The sequence below is a fragment of the Salmo trutta genome, chromosome 4 (assembly GCF_901001165.1).
Source record: "Salmo trutta chromosome 4, fSalTru1.1, whole genome shotgun sequence".
Taxonomy (NCBI): domain Eukaryota; kingdom Metazoa; phylum Chordata; class Actinopteri; order Salmoniformes; family Salmonidae; genus Salmo; species Salmo trutta.
Genome location: NC_042960.1, coordinates 60783937 through 60808606, shown reverse-complemented (window position 1 = coordinate 60808606; position 24670 = coordinate 60783937). Strand labels below are relative to the sequence as shown.

The 24670-nt window shown below is 42.4% G+C and overlaps 1 protein-coding gene across 4 annotated transcripts in view; it reads right to left on the bottom strand.

Annotated features, from left to right (window-relative positions):
- LOC115192766 (cadherin EGF LAG seven-pass G-type receptor 1) overlaps window positions 1-21252 on the bottom strand; it is a 90458-nt gene extending 69206 nt beyond the window's left edge. For 3 of the 4 annotated variants that reach the window (XM_029751595.1, XM_029751596.1, XM_029751597.1), the window contains exon 1: window positions 17063-21251. In XM_029751595.1, the coding sequence (XP_029607455.1) occupies window positions 17063-20582 (3520 nt within the window). In that variant the 5' untranslated portion in view covers window positions 20583-21251. Of the gene's footprint in view, window positions 1-17062 lie in introns of all 4 variants that reach the window. The other variant, XM_029751598.1, reaches the window with a different exon arrangement.
- Between the last annotated feature and the right edge of the window lie 3418 nt (window positions 21253-24670).

The window sequence follows — 24670 nt, the reverse complement described above, 5'->3', positions numbered from 1 at the left end:
ATACGCTGCTGCTACTCCGTTTGTCATATATCCTGATGCATAGTCACCTTACCCCTATACATATCTACGTCTAGCACTCCAGTATCCCTGTCACCTTACTCCTATACATATCTACCTCTATCACTCCAGTATCCCTGTCACCTTACCCCTATATATACTGCTCAAAAAAATAAAGGGAACACTTAAACAACACATCCTAGATCTGAATGAAATTAATAATCTTATTAAATACTTTTTTCTTTACATAGTTGAATGTGCTGACAACAAAATCACACAAAAATAATCAATGGAAATCCAATTTATCAACCCATGGAGGTCTGGATTTGGAGTCACACTCAAAATTAAAGTGGAAAACCACACTACAGGCTGATCCAACTTTGATGTAATGTCCTTAAAACAAGTTAAAATTAGGCTCAGTAGTGTGTGTGGCCTCCACGTGCCTGTATGACCTCCCTACAACGCCTGGGCATGCTCCTGATGAGGTGGCGGATGGTCTCCTGAGGGATCTCCTCCCAAACCTGGACTAAAGCATCCGCCAACTCCTGGACAGTCTGTGGTGCAACGTGGTGTTGGTGGATGGAGCGAGACATGATGTCCCAGATGTGCTCAATTGGATTCAGGTCTGGGGAACGGGCGGGCCAGTCCATAGCATCAATGCCTTCCTCTTGCAGGAACTGCTGACACACTCCAGCCACATGAGGTCTAGCATTGTCTTGCATTAGGAGGAACCCAGGGCCAACCGCACCAGCATATGGTCTCACAAGGGGTCTGAGGATCTCATCTCGGTACCTAATGGCAGTCAGGCTACCTCTGGCGAGCACATGGAGGGCTGTGCGGCCCCCCAAAGAAATGCCACCCCACACCATGACTGACCCACCGCCAAACCGGTCATGCTGGAGGGTGTTGCAGGCAGCAGAACGTTCTCCACGGCGTCTCCAGACTCTGTCATGTCTGTCACGTGCTCAGTGTGAACCTGCTTTCATCTGTGAAGAGCACAGGGCGCCAGTGGCGAATTTGCCAATCTTGGTGTTCTCTGGCAAATGCCAAACGTCCTGCACGGTGTTGGGCTGTTAGCACAACCCCCACCTGTGGACGTCGGGCCCTCATACCACCCTCATGGAGTCTGTTTCTGACCGTTTGAGCAGACACATGAACATTTGTGGCCTGCTGGGTGTCATTTTGCAGGGCTCTGGCAGTGCTTCTTCTGCTCCTTCTTGCACAAAGGCGGAGGTAGCGGTCCTGCTGCTGGGTTGTTGCCCTCCTACGGCCTCCTCCACGTCTCCTGATGTACTGGCCTGTCTCCTGGTAGCGCCTCCATGCTCTGGACACTACGCTGACAGACACAGCAAACCTTCTTGCCACAGCTCGCATTGATGTGCCATCCTGGATGAGTTGCACTACCTGAGCCACTTGTGTGGGTTGTAGACTCCGTCTCATGCTACCACTAGAGTGAAAGCACCGCCAGCATTCAAAAGTGACCAAAACATGAGCCAGGAAGCATAGGAACTGAGAAGTGGTCTGTGGTCCCCACTTGCAGAACCACTCCTTTATTGGGGGTGTCTTGCTAATTGCCTATAATTTCCACCTGTTGTCTATTCCATTTGCACAACAGCATGTGAAATGTATTGTCAATCAGTGTTGCTTCCTAAGTGGACAGTTTGATTTCACAGAAGTGTGATTGACTTGGAGTTACATTGTGTTGTTTAAGTGTTCCCTTTATTTTTTTGAGCAGTGTATATCTACCTCTATCACTCCAGTATCCCTGTCACCTTACCCCTATACATATCTACCTCTATCACTCCAGTATCCCTGTCACCTTACCCCTATACATATCTACCTCTATCACTCCAGTATCCCTGTCACCTTACCCCTATATATATCTACCTCTATCACTCCAGTATCCCTGCACATTGTAAATATGGTATTAAAAATGACCCTGTATATAGTATACTTACTTACTACTCGTGTGCTTCTTATTTCTTCTAGTTTTATTTATTGTGTTTTTGTTCTACCTTAAGTTATTTTTAGTACTACATTGATATTGATTACTGCATTGTTGGGTGTAGAGCTTAGAAGAAAGGCATTTCACCGTACTTTGCATGTGACATTAAAACATACTGTAGTTCAGTGAAAAGAAGCTTGCGCACACTGAGCTTGCACGTTCTTATTTTGTGCCAACCTTTCGGCCGCATGGCCTTCATCACAGCTCTAACACGCATTTAGCCATTTCCTGGAAACAAAACTATCAGCTTTGACTGAAGATGGCTAACTTAGGAGTAGGTCTATTCATTTGCCTGACATGCGACTGGAAGTTACTCTATTACTTTCCCTTACACGCGTTTGGGCCGCATTCTACTGCCACAATACAGACATTATACGGTCATACCCGCCCCAACACAACCCCAGAGGAATGCCATCAAAGCGGAGTGAGGCACCGCCAGGTTCATTCATGAAGCCTGTAGCAGTAAACGTGTCCATGTTGTGCCATAAAGCTCATGATAAGGATCTTATAGGCACTCAGGAATGGATGAGGCTCACAATGGAAGTCGGCCAGTTCAAGTCGACTGCTTTTCATTCAGACCTGAGACAAAAGAGGGGGAGAAGAAGGATGATGGGGAAAGAAAGACCTGAGACAAAAGAGGGGGAGAAGAAGGATGATGGGGAAAGAAAGGAGTGGAAAATGGAAAAAAAAAAAAGTAACTCTGTGTTGTTGAATGTGTTGAACTGCTTTGCTTCATCTTGGCCAGGTCGCAGTTGCAAATGATAACTTGTTCTCAACTAGCCTACCTGGTTAAATAAAGGTGAAATAAACATTTTTAAAACATGTTAAAGGGAGAGAGGGAAAAGAGAGTGGTGGGGGGAGATAGAACACAGAGAGGAGAGAAAGTGGAGTGGAGGGAGGGAAGGGACTGAGCTTGTCCCCATTCATCCGACTCTGGTTCTAAACAACATCGGTGGGGAACATTGAGGCTTTGATCATGGCAAAGGTATAAAACACCAGGAGAGAATAGCATGGGGTGGTCCTCAACTAACCATGGTATTTTAGTTTATGGGCATGTCTGTTCAACAGTGCCATAAGGAGATGCTACTGCAGACAGGGACCTGGGTGAATAGAAACACTAAGCCTATATGGAAGTAAAGTGATGAGGAAGAGATATAGAAAACAGAATTAGGCCTAATGGCTACTAACTAGCATCGTTTTAATAGTATAGCCTAGATCTACAGTACTTATGACGGTGGCATTTTGGGGGAATTTAAAGTGCAAATAACCATATGGGATTTCAAATTTGCATCAATGAGAAAGGTTTTCAAATTTGCATCAATGAGAAAGGATTTCAAATTTGGAATGGATTTCAGTGCACTCCTCCACTTTCAGTGGAACCCTGCCAGGTGTCAAGAATCCAGACATATTGCTACAAATGACTAGGTTTGCATGTACACTGTATAACTTGCCCGCTACTGTAGGTGTTCAACACATAAATCACTACACTGTCATTCTAATAGTGATAGCTGACTTACCATTATGACAAATGACCATAAATTGAATAGAATGCTTCGGGATTTCCACAACTGAAAGGGAATTTAACTTTTACCAAAAACGCTGAGGGGTGAGTGGGTGTTAACTGTGTCGGCATTCTATTTTTCTCTGGTCTATATCTGAGGTGAAATAACAGCATTCATTAACTCTGGAATGTCAGAAATGCAATTGTTAAACAGATTGCCTTGTTTTTCTCTTCAAAATGTTCAATCAAAATGTTCTGTAATAAACCATTGTTTCCCACAATTCAGAGGTTAGAGAGAGCTTAGTACTAGCAGTGGCTGATGCCCTATTGGCCCCTATTGGCCCCAGTGTATTTGTGTAATCTCAGAGAAAATACCATCACAGAACTCATGCTTTCTGTCTCCGATTTCAACAATTCCTTTTGTATCCCGCAGCAACCCTTTATTCCATTTGAAAATAAAGCTCCTCTCTGGTGAGTGGGTAGCTGAGGAAAAGGGGAACAATATGTGCAACTCAAATAAAAAAACCAACCAATGCCTTGACACTCAACAAATATAATTTCCCAACAAACTCTGAATCAATGCTGTCAATAAATTGCAGCTTCATGATGAACAGTGAAACAAAACGCAGAATGCTTATTTTGCACAGAAACTATATAGTTAGCAGCTAACTGAAAAAGCAACCAACTCAAAATACAAAATATAACAGCCAACCTAGAACCAACGCTGTTCAGCATCTCACACAAAAAAAGCGGAACTTTTGCTTAGAAGCCCAGTGTGAAATAGCTTATATGATCAAATGTGAGCTAGTTGGAAGAAATCCCTGTTTTGACAGGCCCACTGTCTGATCCTTGTCTGACAGCCCCAGACATGAAGAGAAAAAAACTAATCCCTTCTTTCAGCGGTTTTGTCTTTCCTCCGAGTCGCTGTCCCACAAACAGCTTTGTGTGAGCGTGACAGAAATCTGCATGGGAACAATAGCTCCCCAATGCCCTGCTTCTAATGGGGCCGAGAGGTCCCCCTCTCTGTAACTCCCCAAAAAGGGACCCGTTCTAGAACCCCCACCCCTCCCCAATAATGTCCCAAGGAGCAAAAATGCTTCCGGTTGCTATGGTGACACCCCACAAATTGCCAAAGCCTCTCAGCCTCTGAATTACCCCCTCTTTGCCCCTTTCTCCAGGGCTGAATCACTTTGGGTGTAGAGGGAGAAAGAACCCTCCCTCACAGTCTCTTTAGGAGGGACGGCCAGGTTAACCATTACTTGAACTGGGGGTAGCCGAAAGAGTTGAAAGCGGGCCATTAACTACAGTAACAAAAAAAGGTTGTCTTATAAGTTGAAAATAAAAAAATGTCATACATATAAGGTGAATCACATCCTAAAGTTAGAGTCCAACCCCAAGTAAGGACAAAAAATGGCCCAAAACATCAGTGCTGTGTGTAGTAGTAAACAAATTAAACAGTGGCCAACTTGACAGCCTAATTTATTTTAAATTTTATTTGTCTAGGCAAGTCAGTTAAGAACAAATTCTTATTTTCAATGACGGCCTAGGAACAGTGGGTTAACTGCCTTGTTCAGGGGTGGAACAACAGATTTTTACCTTGTCAGCTCAGGGATTTGATCTTGCAACCTTTTGGTTACTAGTCCAACGCTCTAACCACTAGGCTACCTGCCGCCCCAAGCCCCAAAACCTATTCCTGTTATCCAAAAAGTACATGGGCTACTGGGATTCATACTACCATTAAAGGATCTGACTGAAAAGTCACTGACAATTGGCATGCTAAAGTCAACACGAGCTGTAATATGACTTCACGGGATAGCTCAAGACATTAACTACTGAATGACATCAGTTGAAGAGTCCAACCCCATCGTCACACATCCTATGGAAAAATCTCAATTGCATTTCCTTGATTCCTCACGTCCTCTCTCCTCACCTCTTTCTCAAAACCCATTGGATGAGAAAGTCAAAAAGTCCCTCCCCGCTGACCATCTCATCCAATAGGTTTTGAGAAGGAGGCGAGGAGAGAGGACGTGAAGAATCAAGGAAATGCAATTCAGATTCTCCCCTAATCACCATCCGTCAGGACTTGAAGCACTTTAAGTCACGATGATGTCATCATTCCTATGTGCTTAGTCTAGTATCCACGGAAATTAAGTGCCAAGCTGAGAGGAGTGTGTGCTGCTATCCAGTAGTACCATTCACTCAAACGAAAGGGTAAGACTTTGATCAAACTTGCTCAAATAAGGTAGGCCTTTTTCCCAGGGAATGGGAATGCATTTAAGAGAACTTGGGAAAATCCTGAATTGTAAAGGGCGAGTGATCTGAGAAAATTTTGTGGGCTTAGCGAAAGCTTTGGAGGATTATCATGAAAGTTTTTCTGGTTTGGGAAGTGACACATCGGCCCCTTACATTGGCCCTCACCTTTCATCAACTACAATCCCTCCAACCCGAAACAGCTTTCAAGTTGAACATTGAGATCAAATGCACATTAGAGGAAACAGCACCACTGTTCATCCCAGCATATTCATTGCTTTTGTTTTGTTGTTGAAACAGAGTAGACAATCATTTGTGCCAGGTGTGATATCCCTCCTAAATAGCTCGGGCTAATGTTCCTATCGACTCAGTAAGGCCAGCAGGGTAGTCTTTAAAAAAAAAAAGGTTTTATTGGTATGTAACTGTTATGAAAGTTGTATTGTCAATTTTGTTTTGTGTTTAAACGCCACTTTAAATGTGTACATGACACTGCAACAAAATTTCCCCATGGGGACAATAAAGTCAGTCAGTAAGTAAGAGTAGAGGAGCCTCTGGCAGAGTGGGAGGAGCCTCTGGCAGAGTGGGAGGAGCCTTTGGCAGAGTGGGAAAAATAATTGCAGTATATATTCTGCTGTTCTATCTCGCGTGCAATGATGTCCAAGGGAAGAAAACAGTCCTTAATGTAAAATCTCAAATGGATGTTTAACCTTTATTTAACTAGGCAAGTCAGTTAAGAACAAATTCTTATTTACAATGACAGCCTACCTCAGCCAAACCCTAACCCAGATGACACTGGTCCAATTGTGCAATGCCCTATAGGGCTCCCGGTCACAGCCGGTTGTGATGCAGCCAGGGCTGAACCAGGGTCTGTAGTGATGCCTCTGGTACTGAGATGCAGTGCCTTAGATAGCTGCGCCACTCGGGAACTCTATAATAACTTTAAGCCCATATTTTCTAAGAGGTGCAGGAACTGAAGCAGTAGAACATTTGAGTTGCCGGAACACAGTTCCGGTGAGCTCCTGCCCAAGTCAAGCATGTATATAATTCAGGATGTATTACACATTTAAACGTCATTATAGCTACATAGAGAAAGCACTGACAGCTCAGAAAGCTCAGAAAGCTCTAAATACAGTACATATTGTGACTGCAAACAGAATGTATTATAAGTACAAAAATAAAAAAGGTATATGATGAGCGTACAGTGCCTTCAAAAAGTATTCATAGCCTGAATTTAAAATTGATTAAATATTTTTTTCTCTCATCCATCTACATACCCCATAATGATAAAGTGAAAACATGTTTTTAAAAATGTTTGCAAATTTATTAAGAATGAAATACAGAAATTTCTCATTTACATAAGTAAATTCTTTGTGGAAGCACTTTTGGCAGTGATTACAGCTGTGAGCCTTTCTGGGCAAGTCTCTAAGAGCTTTCATTAAAAAATTATTCAATCTCTATCAAAAAGGTTGCTGATCATTGCTAGACAACCATTTTCATGTCTTGCCATAGATTTTCAAGTAGATTTAAGTTAAAACTGTAACTCAGCCACTCAGGATCATTCACTGTCTTCTTGGTAAGCAACTTCAGTGTAGATTTGGCCTTGTGTTTTAGATTATTGTCCTGAAAGGTGAATTCATCTCCCATTGTCTGGTGGAAATCAGACTGAACCAGGTTTTCCTCTAGGATTTTGCCTGTGTTTAGCTCCATTCCGTTTATTTTTTATCATGAAAAACTCCCCAGTCCTTAATGATTACAAGCATACCCATAACATGAAGCAGCCACAACTATGTTTGAAAATATGGAGAGTGGAACTCAGTAATGTGTTGTATTGGATTTGCCCCAAACACAACACTGTGTATTCAGGACAAAAAGTGAATTGCTTTGCCACAATTTTTGCAGTATTACTTCAGTGCCTTGTTGCAAACAGGATGCATGTTTTGAATAGTTTTATTTTGTACAGGCTTCCTTCTTTTCACTCTATCATTTAGGTTAGTATTGTGGAGTAAATAACTGTAAATGGATCAACAACATTTTTTCTCCTATCACAGCCACTCAACTCTGTAACTGCTTTAAAGTCGCCATTGACCTCATGATGAAATCCCTGAGCGGTTTCCTTCCAGCAACTGAGTTAGGAAGGATGCCTGTATCTTTATAGTAACTGGGTGTACTGATACACCATCCAAAGTGTAATTAATATCTTCACCATGCTCAAAGGGATATTCAATGTCTGCTTTTCATTTTGACCCATCTACCAATAGGTTGCCTTCTTTGCAAGACACTGGAAAACCTCACTGGTCGTTGTGGTTGAATCTGTATTTGAAGTCCTCAAATGACAGATTCATTAAATAGTACCCGCAAAACACCAGTCTCAACGTCAATCGTGAAGAGTCGACTCCGGGATGCTGGCATTCTAGGCAGAGTTCCTCTGTCCAGTGTCTGTGTTCTTTTGCACATCTTAATGTTTTATTTTTATTGGCCAGTCTGAGATATGGCTTTTTCTTTGCAACTCTGCCTAGAAGGCCAACATCCCGGAGTCGCCTCTTCACTGTTGACGTTGAGACTGGTGTTTGGGGGTACTATTTAATGAAGCTGCCAGTTGAGGACTTGTGAGCCATCTGTTTCTCAAACTAGACACTCTAATGTATTGGTATTCTTGCACAGTTGTGCACCAGGGCCTCCCACTCCTATTTCTATTCTGGTTAGAGCCCGTTTACGCTGTTCTGTGAAGGGAGTAGTACACAGCGTTGTACCAGATCTTCAGTTTCTTGGCAATTTCTGGCATGGAATAGCCTTCATTTCTCAGACCAAGAATAGACTGACGAGTTTCAGAAGAGAGTTCCTTGTTTCTGGCCATTTTGAGCCTGTAATCGAACCCACAAATGCTGATGCTCCAGATACTCAACTAGTCTAAAGAAGGCCAGTTTTATTGCTTCTTTAATCAGGACAACAGTTTTCAGCTGTGCTGACATAATTGCAAAAGGGTTTTCTAATGATCAATTAGCCTTTTAAAATGATCAACTTGGATTAGCTAACACAACGTGCCATTTGAACACAGGAGTGATGGTTGCTGATAATGGGCCTATGTAAATATTCCATAAAAAATGTCTACACTGTATTTCTGGTATTCAACAAGTATTCAACAATGCCAATACACACACACATATATCTATATATATCTATATATATATACACACACATATATATACAGTGCATTTGGAAAGTATTCAGACCCCTTGACTTTTTCCACATTTTGTTACGTTACAGACTTATTCTAAAATGGATTAAATAAAAATAATCCTCAGCAAACTACACACAATACCCCATAATGACAATGTGAAAACAGGTTTTTAGACATTTTTGCAAATGTATAAAAAAAAAAAATCTGACCCTTTGCTATGAGACTCTAAATTAAATTGAGCTTAGGTGCATCCTGTTTCCATTGATCATCCTTGAGATGTTTCTACAACTTGATTGGAGTCCACCTGTGGTAAATTCAATTGAATGGACATGATTTGGAAAGGCACACACCTGTCTATATAAGGTCCCACAGTTGACAGTGTATGTCAGAGCGAAAACCAAGTCATGAGTTCGAAAGAAATTTCCGTAGAGCGCTGAGACAGGATTGTGTCGAGGCACAGATCCTGGGAAGGGTACCAAAATAATAATGTAGCATTGAAGGTCCGCAAGAACACAGTGGCCTCCATCATTCTTAAATGGAAGAAGTTTGGAGCCACCAAGACTCTTTCTAGAGCTGGCCGCCCAGCCAAACTGAGCAATCGGGGGAGAAGGGCTTTGGTCAGGGAGGTGACCAAGTACCCGATGGTCACTCTGACAGATCTCTTGAGTTCCTCTGTAGAGATGGGAGAACCTTCCAGAAGGACAACCATCTCTGCAGCACTCCACCAATCAGGCCTTTATGGTAGAGTTGCGAGATGGAAGTCACTCCTCAGTAAAAGGCACATGACAGCCTGCTTGGAGTTTGCCAAAAAGGCACCTAAAGACTCTCAGACCATGAGAACCAAGATTCTCTGGTTTGATAGAACCAAGATTCAACTCTTTTGCCTGAATGCCAAGAGTCATGTTTGGAGGAAACCTGGCCCCATCCCTACTGTGAAGCATGGTGGTGGTAGCATCATGCTGTGGGGGTGTTTTTCAGCGGCAGGGACTGAGAGATTAATCAGGATCGACTGATTGGGGTGAAGGTTCACCTTCCAACAAGACAACGACCCTAAGCACACAGCCAAGAGAAACGCAGGAGTGGCTTTGGGACAAGTCTCTGAATGTCCTTGAGTGGGCCAGTCAGAGACCCGGACTTGACCTAATCGAACATCTCTGGAGACCTGGAAATAGCTGTGCAGCGATGCTCCCCATCCAACCTGACAGAGCTTAATAGGATCTGCAGAGAAGAATGAGAGAAACTCTCCAAGTACAGGTGTGCCAAACTTGTAGAGTCATACCCCAAAAGACTCAAGGCTGTAATTGCTGCCCAAGGGGCTTCAACAAAGTACTGATTAAAGGGTCTGAATACTTATGTAAATGTACTGTATTTCTGTTTTTTATAAATTAGCAAAAAATTCTAAAAACTTGTTTTTGCTTTTTCATAATAGGTTATTGTGTGTAGTTTGATGAGGGAAAAAAACAATTAAATCAATTTTAGAATAAGGCTGTAACCTAACAAAATATGGAAAAAGTCAAGGGGTCTGAATACTTTCCGAAAGTATTCAGACCCCTTGTCTGATATATATGATGTATATGTATGTGTAATATAGCCTATGCTTTATGATATAGGCCTACCGTCAATGTAAACCATTTCTCTTTATTGTCTTATCAGAAAATGTGGTTTGCATTAGGGCTGAGAATTGAAAGGGACCTCATGATACGGTATTAATACGATATGTATCACGATTCTGTATTGCAATTTGATACTGTGATTTTGTTGTGATTCAATTTATTATTCTTTTTACCTTTATTTAAGCAGGTAGTCATGCTGAGACCATGGTTTAGACCTGCATGAACAACAATTACACTACACATATATATACAGTATATACACATCAATTACACAATACATGAAAAGCAAACACAAAACAATACAATCAAAACACAATTATATGGAACAAATACATTCTTCAGTAAAACAAAAGTCCCTCTAACATCCGCCTGAATTGCCCGATGTTCCAAAAGTATTGCTCACCATGTCTGCTGCAAAGGGACAAGCGAGAGCCATAATAAAGACTTTTGATCAGTCAGAAAATAAAATTCTACAGCTTTGCCTCAATCTTCTTTTTAAATGGTGATTTTGGCTCACCATTTAAAAAGAAGATTGAGGCAAAGCTGTAGAAGGAGAAATACCAGAGTTTTGGCACTGGTACAGCAGACTAGTGCTAGCTAATGGTAACTAACTAGCAAAAATATACTTTTTCTTTTTTTGAGGATCGATACTTCAAGTCATAGAATCGGTATAATATAGTCAAAATTAATATCGCAATACTCTATTGTATCGATCCCTCCCCCATCCCTAGATTGCATGCAGGGTGTGAATACAGTACATGGAGACATTGTTCTTGAGGAGCATAAAATATAATTCAATCACTGGGCTGTTGACATCAAATGAAGTACATTCCAACATAAAGATGTACAATATGACACCCACAAAATTACCTTTCATGAAGTTGTACCTTTAAGTGCTGACATCTGTACATTCCAAACAGACATGCTTTTGTTGACCAGTACATGTAACCATTGTTCACATAACAGGGAGAGCATGACAAATTACGTGGATATGTCATTACCTGCTTTTCGTCATTGGATCGCCTGAAGAGATTGTCAATAGAGATTAAGGAAATCATAAATCTCCACTGGGAACAAATGTTTCAACAGGAACACATTCATCATTGATCATTCGCTATGGTACTTACTACATTTCATTTGACACTCACTGTGAAGACACTGAGGAGAAATGTGCTGCCGAACGCTGTCCTCCCAAACTTTCCCTTGAGGTGACATGAGTAAAATCAGGTGATATTCTAACGTATACTAACGTCTTCTGTAGAGTGGCCAAAATGAACCCAACCCAGTCTGAGTTTGAGTCCTGAATTGCTGGCCATCTTGTATCTCCAAGGCTATGGTATTACTGTAATAGGGTTGTTCCATATGATTTCAATCCCTTTCTGACTTTTGATTTGAACTAAACCTTCCATACATGTTTGCCCATGGTAGAAGTGGTAGAAGTTGACCCATTTTGCATGACTCCACCCTACCATGAGATATCCATGTCTTCCTCACTGAAAAATATAAATGTTTGGGTGTCATATAATTTGAAAGATTACAAACAGGGTTGTCAAAATATGTAAAAATGTCTTGATTTAAAAAAATAATTATAATAACTGATTTATTTTATTTTTTTACCTTAAACGCCAGTTATCTAAAAACGCGTCAACTCAAATGTTTGAGTTTCATATGGAACGACCCAATATTAAACTCCACAGCAAGATAAGCACAATTCAACCAAAAGTGCAAAGAATGAACAACACAGTTTTTTTATGAGTACTCTGAGGCACTGCAAGAACCCTTGATGTTTCCCTCACCGAAGATGCTACAATCTCAACAGTCCCTTTCCCAAAACAAATCGCAAGACAAAACATGATCAGGAAAAAGCTACATTTGTTTCAAAGTGAACATGGGGTTCGCGTGACAAACTCTGGAAAATGTATTTGCCTGGTTCCCTATATGCCTCAACGTTGTCAAACCCACTGTAAGAAATTAAGGCCATTGGTTTGCATTAGGACATGGCATAAGCAGCAGAACATGCTGTTGGTAATTTCTCCAAATTGAATTAGTAAGGGGGAACTGGGTCTGATAGAAGTCCAGTGAGCGCAGACACTACGACCTGCCAATATTCTGGGCTAGGCATGGACGCTAATTCAAATCTCAAGGGTAGAGAAGCAATGCCCAGAGATTCAAGATAACTCTGTTTAGAATTGTTTGAACAGAATGGAGTACATGAGCAAAAAATTGAAAGACATGTTAGTTTATATCTAGAAGCAGCAGTGTTGGTTTGTATCTAGTAGCAGCAGTGTTGGTTTGTATCTAGTAGCAGCAGTGTTGGTTTGTATCTAGTAGCAGCAGTGTTGGTTTGTATCTAGTAGCAGCAGTGTTGGTTTGTATCTAGTAGCAGCAGTGTTGGTTTGTATCTAGTAGCAGCAGTATTGGTTTGTATCTAGTAGCAGCAGTGTTGGTTTGTATCTAGTAGCAGCAGTGTTGGTTTGTATCTAGTAGCAGCAGTGTTGGTTTGTATCTAGTAGCAGCAGTGTTGGTTTGTATCTAGTAGCAGCAGTGTTGGTTTGTATCTAGTAGCAGCAGTGTTGGTTTGTATCTAGTAGCAGCAGTGTTGGTTTGTATCTAGTAGCAGCAGTGTTGGTTTGTATCTAGTAGCAGCAGTGTTGGTTTGTATTTAGTAGCAGCAGTGTTGGTTTGTATCTAGTAGCAGCGGTGTTGGTTTGTATCTAGTAGCAGCAAGACTCGTACTAACGGAGACACAGATCTCGAAATGAAAGATGGTGATTATGTTTGTGTATGTTTCTGAGAGAAAGAAAAAAATGAAGACATATACTGATACTCTGCCCAGACACTCAAATTAACCCAAGAGTGGGCTAGTTGCAGCATGCTCTGATCTTAGACTGGCGTGCGTATGAGACGCACTAGGAATCATAAGTTACGAGGAATTTCTTCCTGACACATAGGCCTAATCAATCATTGTTTTATAATGAATATGCAAGCCAGAGCTTGGGGCAAAGCTTGTGTAGGGAGTACGCTTGGAATGAAGGCCTCAAATGAACGTCTGGTTAGCTGAAATTAGTTCAAATATTTTCTATGCATTTCTATTACTTGTGATGCTGGTTTGAATGTGTCTTATCATGAAATGGTTTGACTTTAAAGTCTGCTTGTCTCAACAGAAATGTGGTGACAAGTGCATCAACTTTGAAAAAGTCCCTCCTTAGTTCTTCTTGTACCAATACAACAAGCTTGGCTAATAAATAGCATGTGACTCTCAGGAATAACAATAAACAAGTTGCTGAAATTGAGTATAGATGACCAAATGGATAATGGAAACTACTGTGAACTACTTCAAGAAAACCCTTTCTCTGGAAGACGCACAGTCAATACCATGGTAACTACTGTCACATGATTTCAGATAACATTAGATTAAAGAGCACATTGCCTGAGGATGGTCTTGCAAAGGGATACCCAGACACTATAGAATTTTGACAACTTCATGCAATGCTGTCGCTATTTCTGCTACAAGCATAGCACTGATCACTAATGTTGAATACGTCAAGTCAGGCCATACACCCTCAAAAAAGGCGCTAGTTAGTACCAAAAAAGGGTTCTTAATTTTTTCCCTGAAGGGTAGTGTTTCCCAACTCCAGTCCTCGAGTACCCCCAACAGTACATTTTTGTTGAAGCCCTGGACAAGCACACCTGATTCAACATGTCAACTAATAATCAAGTCCTCAATGAGTTGAATCAGGTGAGTTTGTCAGGGACTACAAAAAAAAATGTGTGCTGTTGGGGGTACTGGAGGACTGGAGTTGGGAAAATGCTGTAGGGGAACCCTTTTTTTAGACTGTGGAGAACCTTTTTATATCAGAATAACCCATAATATAAACATCTGTATGGTTCTCCATTACACTGATAGAACCAGAGGGTTCTTCATTACACTGTAAAACCTTTCCCGGCTACTTATTGCAGTCGAAATACAGTAAATATACAAAAGTTACTGTATTTTTAGAGCTGGATTAAGGTATTATTGCTGTAAGGAACAGCATGCTGCTGTATTCTGCTTACTTAGGAGTTAATCTCACTCCGGGATTTGAACTCACAACCTCTCGGTTACCAGCGACCTGACATTCCTGCTACACCACCTGGTTCATGGGTATGACAGAGATTGTTAGAATATTAGAACTAATAGACATTCTGTCATTTGTCCCTATGGGGGAATTCTTGTGGGTGCCGTGTAGAACCCTGTAATTTATCCCTGTAGGGGGACCCTTTAGAGTTCCATTTAGAACCCTCTCATGAAGAACCTTCTGATTCCAGGTAGAAACAATGACAGGTTCAACCGTTATACTTAAAGGATACTTCCGATTTGCTTGTGGCACACACTGTTACGTACTCCCATGGTCCTGTTCGGAACTTTTAAGGGTACATGTGTGCAAAATCTAGAATAATGTTAAAAAAAATGTCAAGCAATTATATTCACTATAAGGTACAATCATTACTGTACTTTTAAATGTAGGTGAGTGCAATGTGCTGGCGGGGGCTCCTTGGCACCTTTGGGAGCATGGTAAAACATTTTGTATTTTTGCCAACCGTTAGTGGAAGTGTTGTGCTAGTTTAAGTGGTTTTATCGTTGTGTTGATGGAGGTTGAGCACATAATTTGTCCACTCCCAGTTCTATCATTGTTGTAAAAGCTTGTGACAATCAAGAGCTGCACTGTTAAAAGGTTACTGTGTATTTTCCAGTAACTTAACTGCAGTTGGTCACCTGGAAGTATTTTTCAATAACTTACTGTCAGCTTGCTGCAAGTAGTTATTGTAAAATTCACAGTAACTTACTGTGGCTGGTCTCTGTCACACTCACTGACCTGATGGTGTGGTAGGAAGGTCAGTTTGCTGTCAACCAAGAGGTTGAGGCCCAAGTGTGCTCACCACAAAGAATACTTAGTTAAGCTATCTTGTAATCAGTATAGTTAAGGGAAAGTTGCAAGTAAGTTGCAAGTAAGTTACTAGCAATTAAGTTACTGAGAATTTTACAATAACTTACTGACAGCTAGTTGCCAGTTAGGTAACGCAATATTCACAGCAACTTCCAGACAACTAACTGCCATTAAATGACTGTGAAATGCACAGTAACCTGTTAATATTCCAGCTCTTTATTATCACATGCCCTTGCAAAGATTGCAGAACTGATAATGTGCTCAACCGTTGACAACATTTTATTTTATTTTTATTTAACCTTTATTTAACCAGGTAGGCTAGTTGAGAACAAGTTCTCATTTACAACTGCGACCAGGCCAAGATAAAGCAAAGCAGTGCGACACAAACAACAACGCAGAGTTACACATGGAATAAACAAGCGTACCGTCAATAACACAATAGAAAAAAAAGAAACTCTACATACAGTGTGTGCAAATGGCGTGAGGAGGTAAGGCAATAAATAGGCCATAGTAGCGAAGTAGTTACAATTTAGCAAATTAATACTGGAGTGACAGATGAGCAGATGATGATGTGCAAGTAGAACTACTGGTGTGCAAAAGAGAAGAAAAGTCCATAAAAACAATATGGGGAGGAGGTAGGTAGATTGGGTGGGCTATTTACAGATGGACTATGTACAGCTGCAGCGATCGGTTAGCTGCTCAGATAGCTGATGTTTAAAGTTAGTGAGGGAAATATAAGTCTCCAGCTTCAGCGATTTTTGCAATTCATTCCAGTCATTGGCAGCAGAGAACTGGAAGGAAAGGCGGCCAAAGGATGTGTTGGCTTTGGGGATGGCCAGTGAAACATACCTGCTATGGGTGGGTGTTGTTATCGTGACCAGTAAGCTGCAATAAGGCGGAGCTTTACCTAGCATCGACTTATAGATGACCTGGAGCCAGTGAGTCTGGTGACAAATATGTAGCGAGGGCCAGCCGACTAGAGAATACAGGTCGCAGTGGTAGGTGTTATAAGGGGCTTTAGTAACAAAGCGGATGGCACTGTGATAGACTGCATCCAACATAACCATCAACCACTTAAACTGGTGCAACACTTCCACTGACAGTTGGCACAAAATTCAGTAACTTGTGTTTACCGTACTTTCACTGCAACTAGTTGCCTGTAGTGTACCGTATTTTTTTTAACAGTGTAGCATTTCATGGCATGAACAAAGAACCCCAGACAAAGAACCCCTCAGGAACCTCAAAGGGAACAAACGGTGTAGTTGTCATGGCAACAATACCGTTGGACAACATTTTGTGGATCTTTTAGCAGATAACCAGCCCGTAATGAGTAATGTGGTGATTTAGGCACAAGCACCAATCTAACCATAGTAGATATGTGACAGACTCCCTTTCAAAGTAGAGACAAGTACCAGCGATAAAACAGATTTACAACTAGCAGAATTAGTAGAGGTCACATTGCAAGACATGAGCAAGAAAATTAAACAACATGGCAGAATGAAGAGAGGAGGTGGAAGGGACAGACAAAATAGAAAATATCTGCCATGCATATGGAGAGCTATTGCATTTAAATGAACACAGTTTAATTACCTGTGACTGATATCTTCATGGTGGCCTCAAGGGGCCGGTTGTTGTCCAGGTCTCTGCTCAGCCTCAAGTCCCCGTTGTCCTTGTTCAGGATTAGTAGACTCAGCTCGTTGCCCTCCACAAAATTGTAGTGGAGGTTATCTGACACATCCGGGTCCTGGGCAGGAACCTTCCCGATCACCCCAGCCGGAAAGCTGTTGGACCTGTTGGTGACGTAGTTGTTAAAGATGATCTCAAAGTCGCGTAGGACAGGGTCATTATCGTTGACGTCCAGCAGGTGGATGTGCACAATGGTGCGGCTGACTAACGGTGCAGAGGTCGCCTGGACAATGATGGTGTACTCAATCTTGGACTCGTAGTCTAAATCAGTGAGAGCGATAAGATCCCCATTGAAGATGTCTAGTTGGAAGACCTCTGGGATGTTTCCTTCCACGATTTGGAACAGGATTTGCGCATTGGTTCCCTCGTCAGGATCTGTAGCAGTGATGCGGGCTACAATGGAACCCACAGGACTGTTCTCCACCACATAGACGTACAGTTCGTCCTTTTCAAACACAGGAGCATTGTCGTTGATGTCCAGGACGGACACTTGGACGTCCATGGATGCCTTAAGAGGCGGAAACCCCTTATCCACAGCAAAGGCCTTCAGATTGTACACAGGCACATTCTCCCTGTCAAGTTTCCTGGCTGTTCTAATAATGCCAGAGTACGGCTCAATGAAGAAGTCACCCGCTCCATCATCCCCACCCTGGAAAGTGTAACTAAGTCTCCCATTGGACGCTGAGTCCCTGTCAGATGCAGAAATCTGGAGGATGCTGGTATACACGGGTGCATCCTCAAACACTGTCCCCTGGTATATGTCTCTGAGGAACTGTGGCGCGTTATCGTTAGCATCCAGAACGATGATCTCCACATATGTGGTGTCAGATTTCTGGGGGATGCCGTTGTCGCGGGCAATGATAGCTAGCGTGTAGGAGGCCTGATCCTCATAGTCGATTTCTATCTGTGTGGTTATGGCACCTGTGTCAGGGTTGATCTTGAACTGTGGCACGTTGTCCTCCATAACATAGCTGATGCGTGCGTTCTCCCCCGTGTCCTCGTCCGTGGCACTGATCACCACCACGGTGGAGCCCACAGGCCGGTCCTCGCCGATCATCACCTGGTAGTTGGCGCTCTGGAACACGGGCTGGTGGGTGTTGGCATCAGTGACGTTGATAAAGACCTGTGCTGTGTCGTAACGCGTGCCATCTGAGGCGGTCACCGTCAGGACATACTGGCGCTCCTGTTTGTAGTCCAGTGGCAGTGCTAGGGTGATGACTGCCCCTGCAGTCTGACTGGTGATGGCGAACCTGTTCCGCGTGTTGCCGCTGGAAATCTGGTATGTTACCACACTGTTGGCGTCCCGATCTATGGCAGAGAGTGCTAGCACGCTCGTACCTACCAAAGCATCCTCATTCATCTTAAGGCTATAGAACCTCTGAGTGAAAGTGGGAACGTTGTCGTTCACGTCGAGCACCGTCACACTGACGCTGGCCGAGGAAGACATGACAGGGACCCCATGATCAACTGCTTCAACGCCAAACGTGTAAAAGTCAGTGGTCTCCCTGTCCAGTTCTACACTAACTGTAATCCACCCTGTGCTGTTGTTGATGATGAAGGGGAAGCCTGGCGCCATAGCTGTTAATCTGTACTCCAAATGAGAGTTGTCACCGGAGTCTGCATCAATAGCCTGAATATGGATCACAGAACAACCAACGGCCACATTTTCCAATAATGTGGCTTGAAAGGGTGTGCTAACAAACATAGGGGCATTATCGTTGACATCCACAACTTGCACTACAACCATCCCTGTGCCATTAATCAGAGGTGGTCTTCCCCCATCCTGTGCCTTTATTCTCAAATTATATTCCCTGATCATCTCATAATCTAGAGGGTTGATTATGTCAATGACACCTGTAGGAGAATGGATGTAGAACTGGCCCTTCACGTTGCCACTGATGATGCTGTAGTGGACTTTTGCATTGTTGCCCTCGTCTTTGTCTGTAGCCTTCACCTGGGCCACTTTGGTGTTCACTGCCACGCTCTCAAGCACCTGGACTACATACCTATTCTCACTGAACTGGGGGTAATTATCATTCTCATCCTCCACAGAGATATACACTGTAGCCGTGGCACTGCGGGGGCCTGGGTCTTTACCCTGGTCATTAGCCTCCACTATCAGTTGATACTGGGTCAAGGTTTCTCTGTCAGGCCGAACCCTAATCTTGACTAGTCCATTTCTAGAATCGATTTCAAAACCAGCATTATCTTCCCCCTCATTCACAATCTTATAGATCATGTTGGCATTTGATGGGGCATCCCCATCTGTGGCCCTTATAGTCAACACTTCAAAACCTATCTCCACATTTTCCCTAATGCTGACCCTGTACTCTGTCTGCTCAAACACAGGCCCATGATCATTAGTGTCACTTATAGTGACAGTGAGGTAAGCAGTGGCCGACCTCTTAGGGGTGCCATTGTCTGTAGCAATAACTTTGAAGATATGCGTGTCCTTGACCTCCCTGTCCAAAGGCTGCAACGTTATTATGCTGCCGGTCTGCAAATTGATTTTGAAATAATCATTGGATCTGCTATCGAACAGAGCTTCAATATCATATTCTACTTCACCAGCATCATCATCGTCGGTATCCAGTGCTTTGAGCGTAATTACGCGAGTTCCCGCCGGTTCATTCTCCGGGACAGACACCTGATAGTTGGGCAGTTGAAACTGGGGAGCGGTATTCACATTTCTTTTTTTACGTTTGGTCCATGAACCCAGTCTACCCAAATCCCCGTCTGTAAACATGGCATGACTATGAAGAGAATTAAATCGCACTTTCACCCGAACAGTGGTGTAATTCCAAAGATGTTGCACACTGCAGAATAAATCCAACTCGTTTCGCTCATTGGGTTGCAGACAGTTTGGCAAAACACTCCCGTTGTGAAAAACTACTTGCCAGTTCCCTCCCTTACATAACGAAAGGTAAGAGTGAGGTTTTCGAGTAAAAAGTGGTAAATGTTCATAAATGTTCAAAAGCAAAATACTATTTGAGACGCATGGATATGGCTCTACTTTTGAGAGAATGTTCATGTAAATCTTGGGCTTACCTTCGTTTATCTTTCTCCTATATTTAATGAAACAATTCTGTCCGTGCACAAAAGTATTGAAGTGAATTAAAATAAAGTTATCCGAGGTACTTGATTTGATCTGAACATAAAGCGGCGCAGGGTTCTTCTGCAACAGCGCACAATTAACTTTTCCTGAGAAATATACAATTCCGTGTTGTCTCTCGATATTGAAAATGTGTCTCACGTATTTAGGAGTTAAAGTCCTGTCTATTTGATAGATCCAACCCCGTCCAAGAGATACATTTCCGAGCACTACTCCAGGCTGCAGAGTATCCGAAACGTGTACATCAAAACATGCATTTACTGGAACGTGTGATAGAAAACATATCCACGGCCAAAGCATTTGTAATGCCATGGTTTAAAACGCATGGCATCCACCGAATCTGTCAAGAACATCTATAAAATCCACTGAACACCTTTTTTCCGGGTCCTCGCCGTCCAATCCCGTTCCATGGTGAGTTAGAATGTTGCGAGGATCGGAGCAGAGCACAGCGCGCCCATGAAATAGTTCGAACTGGTCTCACTCTCCACAGAACAAGAGAGGCCCAACTCAGAGGAAAATCGGTCCCCCTCCAGCAGGTGTTTTTTTCTCGTTGTTTTGCCCTCCAAGCAAGTTTCTGTATGGCAGTAAATGGGTGTCGAATTTGGTAAACACAAAATGTATGGCTTATTTGCTATGCATTACATCCCGCCAACTATAACAAAAAACACTCAGTATCGGAGTTGTCTCGAGATGGATAACAAAAAATGTATGGCATATTTGCTATGTGAGGTTTATTGATAAAATATAAGTTTCATAACGCTTAGGTTGTTACTAGTGTATTGATATAAGTAGGACACGTTACACACCGCCAAATTTGACAAAAAACACTATATCGGAGTTGTCTCGAGATGGCTATGCATATTCATGATTTGAGGCTAATAGCATAGCATCTCCGTTGAATTCCGGCGGTTGACTTCAACAACCGTCATTGAATATACACAACTAGATTACAGTAGTGAGATCTATCCACCAATCCAAAGAAAGTATAGGCGGAGACCAGACCGCCCACAGTTAGGGCAGACCGCCCATTGTTAGGGCAGAGAGACATGTGTCTTGTCAGTATATCGATCATCTGTGCACTCTCTCACCGCCCCACATCTGAAAGCCACCCTGCTCCCCAACTCTAGGCTGCGTTTACACAGGCAACCAAATTATATTTTTGTTCAATAATTGGTATTTTGACCGATCTGCTCTGAAACAGATCATTGATTAAAAAAGATCTGATGTGGTTGGTTAAAAGATAATTTAGTGGAATAAAGATCAGAATTGGACTACTTGCACTGTTTGTCAGTCAAACTGTTTGTCAGTCAAACGCTGATTCCCAAATCTCAGCAGCCGATCACAATGTACTATGAAGTGATGTGGGTAATGATCTCTAAAAACCTCCTATTTGTACAGGCATATGGTTTTTCTGCGACGTCTGACTTAGGTTTGCAAAATTACATTCACATTTTAAAACTGTCCTCATTGTATAACGTATTAAAAAAATCATAAAGAAATTCACAGACAATTGAAGATTGATTAAATGATGTCACCTAGTGGACATACTTTCCTATAGGCCAGGGGTAATCTAGTTTCGGCTGCAGGATGATTCTTTTCTTGAGAGGATGGTCGGGGGGCTGAAGCCCAAACAGATCTATTATTTGACTAAAACATATTCATTTCAAACCTTGCTTGCATTTGTATACAATCACAAGTCTCTATTATACGTGGGAATACTTGGGAACAGATTTCCTAAATTAAAATTACTTGGAGCTGATTTCCTGGTGTTTTTACAGTATTTTATGTCCAACATTTCTTCTTTTTTTTTATTAATTGGTCAGAAAACTTGGAGGGCCAAATAAACCACCCGCAGGCTGCCAGTTGGGGAATCCTGCTATAGGAAGCATCTACTATCATGTGGCCTAAAGTTAGCCTGGTTGCCAGTCATAATTTAGATATTACATTCAACTCCTTGTACTGTGCGTCATTTGCCCATGTCTTTGGCGCAGGACACAGAGTACAGGGAGTGGAATGTTACAGAGACTGATAACCAGACTTGCCTAAATTCTCTGTCTACTACAAATGATCTAATTTTATATATCAAATGTTTGGCATTTCTAAAATGCATCGGAATTTTATATTTCTTGGTACATACAGGTAGAACATCATAAGATGCTCTACTAAATGTCCAAGGATACAAAACATCAGCATCTTATCTCACATTTGACACCTATACCAAGTACACTACATAACCAAAAGTACTGTATGTGGATGTTGGATCATTGCTGCAGGGACTTGCTTCCATTCATCCACAAAATAATTAGTGAGGTTGGGCACTGATGTTGGGTGATTAGGCCTGGCTCGCAGTCGGCGTTCCAATTCATCTCAAAGGTGTTTGATGGGGTTGTGGTTAGGGCTCTATGCAGGCCAGTCAAGTTCTTCTACACCGATCTCGACAAACCATTTCTGTATGAACCTCACTTTGTGCATGGGGGCATTATCATGCTGAAAAAGAAAAGGGCCTTCCCCAAACTGCTGCCACAAAGTAGCATCACTACTCTGGACGGTTCTGACTTAGAATATGTGGACAACTATAAATACCTAGGTGTTCGGCTAGACTGTAAACTCTCCTTCCAGACTCATATTAAGCATCTCCAATCCAAAATAAAATCTAGAATTTGCTTCCTATTTCGCAACAAAGCATCCTTCACTCATGCTGCCAAACATACCCTCGTAAAACTGACTATCCTGCCAATCCTTGACTTTGGCGATGTCATTTACAAAATAGCCTCCAACACTCTACTCAGCAAATTGGATGCAGTCTATCACAGTGCCATCCGTTTTGTCACCAAAGCCCCATATACTGCACCATTGCGATCTGTATGCTCTCGTTGGCTGGTCCTCGCTACATATTCGTTGCCAAACCCACTGGCTCCAGGCCATCTATAAGTCTTTGCTAGGTAAAGCTCTGCCTTATCTCAGCTCACTGGTCACCAAACCAACACCCACCAGTAGCACACGCTCCAGCAGGTATATTTCACTGGTTATCCCCAAAGCCAACACCTCCTTTGGCCGCTTTTCCTTCCAGTTCTCTGCTGTCAATGACTGGAACGAATTGCAAAAATCAATGAAGTTGAAGACATATCTCCCTCACTAACATCAAGCATCGGCTGTCAGAGCAGCTTACCGATCCCTGCAGCTGTACACAGCCCATTTGTAAATAGCCCATCCAACCAATTACCTACCTCATCCCCATATATATTATTTATTTTCAGCTCTTTTGCACACCAGTATTTGTACTTGCACATCCTCATCTGCACATCTAGCACTCGTGTTAATTGATAAATTGTAATTACTTCGCCACTACAGCCTATTTATTGCCTTACCTCCTTACTTTATTTGCACCCACTGTATACAGATTTTCTACTGTATTATTGACTGTACGTTTGTTTATCCCATGTGTAACTCTGTGTTGTTTTTGTCACACTGCTTTGTTTTATCTTGGCCAGGTCACAGTTGTAAATGAGAACTTGCTCTCAACTGGCCTACCTGGTTAAATAAAGTTGAAATAAAAAAATTAAGTTGAAAGCACAGAATCATCTAGGAATGTCGTTGTAGTGTTAAGATTTCCCTTCCCTGGAACTAAGGGGCTTAGACCGAACCATGAAAAACAGCCCCAGACCATTATTCCATCTCCACCAAACTTTACAGTTGTCACTATACATTTGGGCAGGTAGTCTTCTCCTGGCATCCGCCAAACCCAGATTTGTCAGTCGGACTGCCAGATAGTGAATTGTGATTCATCACTCCAGCGAACCCGTTTCCACTACTGGACAGTCCAATGGAGGCCAGCTTTACACCACTCCAGCCAATGCTTGGCATTGCGCATGATGATCTTAGGCTTGTGTGTGGCTGCTCGGCCATGGAAACCCCTTTCATGAAGCTCCTGATGAACAGTTCTTGTGCTGACATTGCTTCCAAAGGCAGTTTGGAACTCGGTAGTCAGTGTTGCAACCGAGCCAGACGATTCTTACGCACTACAGCAGTCTGCAGTAGCTGTTGATCCTAGACGTTTCCATTTCACAATAACAGCAATTACAGTTGACCGGGGCAGCTCTAGCATGGCAGAAATTTGACAAACTGACTTGTTGGAAAGGTGGCATCCTATGACGGTGCCACATTAAGTCACTGAGCTATTCAGTAAGGCCATTCTACTTCCAATGTTTTTCTATGGAGATTGCATGGCTGTGTTCTCAATTTTATACACCCGTCAGCAAGGGTGTGGCTGAACTAGCCGAATCTACTAATTTGAAGAGGTGTCTGCATACTTTTGTATATGTAGTGGATGATATCTTATTTATGAAGGCACAGCAAAATCTGTCTGTGGGCAGGAGTTGTTCCTTCAGTCAAAGTCAAAC